Source organism: Apaloderma vittatum, unplaced genomic scaffold (assembly GCF_000703405.1).
Source record: "Apaloderma vittatum isolate BGI_N311 unplaced genomic scaffold, ASM70340v1 scaffold23828, whole genome shotgun sequence".
Taxonomy (NCBI): domain Eukaryota; kingdom Metazoa; phylum Chordata; class Aves; order Trogoniformes; family Trogonidae; genus Apaloderma; species Apaloderma vittatum.
Window position 1 is genome coordinate 30561 of NW_009731727.1, and position 5486 is coordinate 36046.

Below are 5486 nucleotides of genomic sequence, written 5' to 3' on the forward strand. Positions count from 1 at the left end.
TTCACCTTCTGGAGAGGAACTGGACGCGTTAAGAAGTCGTCCCACAGCAGGTAGTACCTATGGTACGGATTTGCAACGTGTTAAATTAATTGCTAAAAGCCAGCTGGGCTCCAGGCACGCCCTGCTTCTCCACAGTGATGCTGAAGTAGCGACCGTGGTTCCCGTTCTGCAGGAGGAACAATTGCTCGTGGTTCAGCTGAGCCTGGTTACTTGCGGTATGTAGCACGTACTGAACTACATCCTTGCAGCTCCTGAGTGAGGGAAGCAGGTCAGTCCTCCACAGGTGCCCACACCTCTGTGTTCCTGAAGCCCGGAGAAATTTGCTCTTACGTTCAGCTGGGCCTCAGCCGAGTATTTTCAGAAATCTACTGAGTTGAGTCTTGGTGTCGTCGTAGGCTATTCCAAAGCCACCATTATTTCAGGAGATCCTTGATTCTTCTTCTAAGTTTTCTTTCTGTAGTTTTCAAGTGCGTTTAGCGCTTGTTCCTCAGGTGCAAAGGACAGGAATCCTCAGGTCCATGCTGCTTTGGGGTAACTGTAGAGCTAACAGAGTCAAAACAAAGACCATCACTACTTCACGGGCTCTAGAATGAATCTGTCCAGCACGGAAAGGAGGTACTTTGGAGAGTCCGCAATACCTTCCCTGAGAAGGCATCAGCAGCAGTTAAGAGTTGATACTTTAGGGTAGTAACAGCTCCTTCCAGCTTTCTGTGACTTTAGTAGCTACTGTCTAATAAAGGACAGAGGTGAATGGCTCTAGCTTATAGTTTAGCATGGAAAATACGATCTGCTGGGCGTGTGGTTTAGGTTACTCCAATTTCATTTTTAGAGCTAGGCAAAGCACAGCAGAAGACAAAGACAGAGAGCAGCTGACATGCACTATACCAACTGTGTTAACGCAGCTTAAAATGCTGAAAATAATAACACTTGAGGTAGCAGCAACGAGTCTGCCTCAAAAATTATGTAAAAATCAGGACCTAAAGCAGTATCAGCACCAGGGGAAGGGAGGGGCCTGGTGCTCCACCCTGGTACTGCTTGGTGACCAGGGTGCGGGTTAGAAATGACGTGAATCCTGTTGCGTGTCGGGGTGAGCCGTGGTGCCGCTACCTACCCTGCTGCGATAGCCCTGCTCGGCCATGCGCTCGGCCTCCTGCCGCACCAGCTCCTCGCCGTGCTGTTGTGCCAACCTCTCCTCTTCTTCCTCCTCCCGCTGGCGCTGCTGCTCCTCCCGCCGGTGCAAGCGGCGCTCGCTCAGCTGGGCACAGAGCAGAGCAAGGTGGGACACGGACCCGGCCCCTCCAAGAGCCGGCCACGTGTCGGGTGAGCAAGCGGTACCTGCGCCTCCAGCTCCTGCCGGCGGGCCGTCTTCAGTTCCTCCTCCTGCTCCTTCTCTCGCCTGGTCAGTTCTTTGGCCTCCTCGAGTTCTTTGATCAGCTGCTCCCGATACTTTATCGATTCTTCTTGGGCTTGTCGGTTTAACTGCATCTTCTCTTGGATCTGGCGCTGTCTGCCTGCAAGGACCTTTGTGAAGGGAGAGGATTAAGGGAGAAAATAAGTCAAGAAAGGGCCCAGCCTTAGAACTGGGGGAATCAGTGCAGATGGTTAAACTCTGCTCAAAAAATGTGTAAGAAAGACAAGCAGAAAAATTCTGCCCTGGTGCTGCAGGCTGTAACCCTGTGGAAGGTCCCAGCTGGAACAATGGCTTCATCAAACCAAGAGAGAAACCTCTTCAAAAAAGGTTGTCACCTCATTCATCAGGCGATCTCTGGCCTTCTTCTCTCTTTCCCATTCTTCTTCCCTCTTCTCCCACACTTTTTTAGCTTCTTCTCTAAAGGAGAGAGCAAGAATTATCTCTGTGGTTACCACTTAGATTTAAAAAACTGCAACATACTCCATGGGCATAGACAAGCTACCCCTCCACATCAATCATACAGAATCCTCAATAGATGGTTACAAAGTACTGACAACTAAAAGGTAATTCTTGTTGTTTGTGCTACTCCCTTAAAGCTGTTGCATTAGAGCTTATGTAATGGAAATTACAGACTAGGTCTTGCCCTGAGGTAGTTGAAAAAACAGCCTCAGGTTTTGAATCTGTCCTGCCCAAAATGCTTTGGGTCTGTCCGTGCTGGGCACCTAGCACGTCCTCAGCACATGAACGAGGGGATGTTTCTCCTGCAGCACTTCAAAAACTGGGAGGTCAACCACACCCCACTTCCTAATGTCCATTTTAGCAAACACAAATGGAGCTCTGCCAGCCAGGCTGGAATATACAGCACGTACAGTCTCTTTAAGGTGATGCTCAGAGGTGGGCAGACTCACCTAAAAATCGTCTGCAGCTCTGCCTCCCTTTCCTTTTCTAACTGGAGCTGTTCCTCAATGACACGTTTCATCCAGGCAACGTCTGCAACAGCTCGTTCTCGTCGTGCGGACTGGCGGCGCTGATCCTCATCTTCTTTCTCCAGGAGGGCCAATAGGATTTGCCTGTCCATCTCCTTCAGAAAAACCACAAGATTAACACGGCCACCCAGCGGGCTTCCAGCCTGCAAGCAGGGCTACTCTCTACACGTTACTGGTGACAGTGCAGAGAGTGTGCTCAGCAAGACACTCGGTCTGCTGCCTTCCCCATCATCTTTTTGCTGGAAGGGGCTTCCTAACTAATCATCTCAAGGCACCAGAGGCAGACACATAAAACAAAATGCAAAGGACAAATTCCTTCAGCACACGGCATCTAGAATGTATAAATTGGGGGGTATTTTTCTCTTACCAGCTCCTCTTGGATCTCCTGGGCTCGTCTTTTTAACTGGGCATTACACTGATGCCTCAAAAAGCGCCTGAAGGAGGAAAAAAAACCACAACAAAACCCAAAACATTCCAACTGACTTCAAAGCCTGGCGTTGTTACACAGCAGCACTCAAGAAGGAACATCTGTGACAATGTAATGTACAGCAACAGAGGTACCTGCTCCTGCTAACACGATGGAAAAGAATAACAGCACCAACGCGTTTGCTTGTTGGCTGTTCTGGGCGCTTCCATCAAAAACCAAATATTTACAACCCACGGCTGCTGTGTGAAGTATGTCCTTGTGCCCCAAGTACTAGTGCAGGCACAGGAGCAGGTTCTCTCCAAGCCCTGCTGAAACAACCTGCACTCCGCCTCATACCCAAACTCTTTCTTCTTCCGCTGCTCTTCCATTTGTTTCCTTTCTTCTTCCAAGTTCTCCAGCTCCCACTGCTGCTTTAATAAGTTCTCTCGTTCTTTTTTCAGCTTTGTTGCCTAAAAAGAAAAACAACCACTGAGACAGCGTATGCCAGAGAGCTGGGACATCCCAGGGAGAGCCTTTGTACCAGAATTTGTACCCTGTTCTGCTCCCCTGGAAGCAGTCAAAATCCTCACTGCAGTAAATATTCCACATTAATTTAATTTGTGGCTTATGGGACAAGAGACACTGTGAGGAGCTGCAGCTGAAGAAGCTTTTGTCCTGAACCTCTGACATTTAGAAGTCTCTACAAACCTTTTTTCTCATCTGTTGCAGCACAAAAGGGTGCTCCTGTTTCAATAGGAGCAAACAAAAGCTACACCGGAATGCAGTTAAGGAGCCAGTGTTCAGGGGTGAGGGCTACATTACAAACAGAAATCACGTCACAGCTAACTTTGTTCCAGATTTAATCTAGTGGGAACGTGGAGGGAAGAGGTCAGGTCAGTGTTGCTCTATTTCCAAGTGAAACAATGAATTTCCTTCTCAACTGAGGAGAAGCTAAAGATTACCTCTGTCTCCTGTAATTTCAGTTCTTCTATTTGTTGAAGCAACATCTCCGCTTGCTTCTTCTCTTCCTGCCGACGCTTCTCCTCCTCTTGTCTCATTCTTTCCAGCGCTTCCTTTCGTGCAATCTCGTACTCATTTTCAAAACGTTTTTTCTCTTCAAGTTCAGCTGCTTCTTGCTTTCCGAGCCAAAAGCAAACATGGCATTTGAGGTTAGGCTAACGCAAAGAAAAGGCCCCTGGCTCAGGAAATCCACAAATCAAACTCCTGCAGGCTGACATGTGATAGGAAAACATGGAACAAAATATGCTTGGAAGGAACACCAGGACAGAGCCAAACTATCTGCCGAGCAGTGCCTGGAAACGGTGATCAGTCTATACTTGTCCCTCACAGGACCCCGCACAGGTCTGACGCGACACACAGGTGGCCTCACACTCCCCTTTTCCTATTGCAACCCAGATTACTGCTTTAGTTAACGCTGAAATCTGTATTTGAAAGCCTTATTTCACAGCAAACTCGCTATTTCTGTTTGTTGTGTGTACATTCAAACACTGAGCTCTCGCAGCTCTGCACCACAGTTTGCCGTCAGACAAGCACCCGGTGCCACAGGGGATGTTGCCGCAGATCCGTTCCACAGACACCACTGAATCGTCTCAGCAAGGGGCAGCACGTACTTGTTAGATAGAAACAACAGCTCTTCATTAAATCAACCTCGCCCTTAGCAGTTCTCACCATTCTGCGGGGACCAGAACTCCCCATCGCTACGGGAATGAGCACAGTGACCTCAGGCACGATTTGATTCAAGACTGGTGTGACAAAACGAACAGACAGCTCCTATCCCTTCCACATGGGAGCCGTGCCCATCCAGGGAGACAAGCTGTCTGCCAGCCAGCTCCAGCAGCACATGCTGTCACACCTCCACCTGCTACCCCAGCGTACCTTGGTTTTTTGCATGAGCTGATCACCCCAAGCCTCCACCACGTGCTTCCTGTGCAGCTCCGACTCCACCTGGAGATGACAACAGACGCTTGTTAGTGCCAGAGGCTCTCCCCCAGGATCTACCGCGCTCTCCAGAGCACCAACTGGCCCAGCCGCAGCCCTGAGGTCCCCGCAGGATCTGCCTCAGCAGGGATGGGCCAGTCAGGGTGTCCTCGGTGCCCACCACGTCCCAAGGCGAGGGTCAGCATCACACACTCATTACTAGGAAACACCACCGTGACACTGAGCAGCAGGTCAGCGGGATAAAGAATAAGGAAGCACCGGTCATAGCAGGCAAAGCTTTAAAAACCACCTGAGATATTTACGTCACAGGCACTGAAAGTCTGCTCTGAGTCGGAACAGGTTTCTGGTTGATTTGGAAAGATACCAGCTTTGAGGGGACCTCCTGCACAGTTAAGCCATTGTATTTCTCTGTCTCCTGTTTACCAGAACTTAGGACAACTGCTGCAATTCACAGTGAATGACAACTACATACGTGACGACTTCTGAGTTAAAAACTGGTTTAATATATGCAAAGCAGAAGGGACCGAAAAGAAAGTAACATCACCTCCCGGAGCTCAGGGTTGTTTTTCTTCCAGCGTTCGTAGAGCAGCTGCTCAGCGACCTGAAAACGCAAGAGTTGGACTAGGTCAGAACACGGAAGAATTCCAGACCCCGAACCCTGCCCAGAGCTCCCTTCCCACCCCTCTGAGTCAGGCGGAGACGAGGACCGAGCCCCGGGGCTGCG

General features: G+C 49.6%; 1 protein-coding gene across 1 annotated transcript; it reads right to left on the reverse strand.

Annotated features, from left to right (window-relative positions):
- Nucleotides 1-510: 510 nt before the first annotated feature.
- Nucleotides 511-5363, reverse strand: TCHP (trichoplein, keratin filament binding; the record flags this gene model as incomplete). Its single annotated transcript, XM_009875301.1, has 10 exons — nt 511-543; nt 1112-1255; nt 1336-1521; nt 1747-1828; nt 2320-2492; nt 2765-2831; nt 3161-3273; nt 3766-3939; nt 4700-4768; nt 5307-5363. Coding segments are annotated over 10 exons (1098 nt in total), but the record flags the coding sequence as incomplete, so codon positions are not given.
- Between the last annotated feature and the right edge of the window lie 123 nt (nt 5364-5486).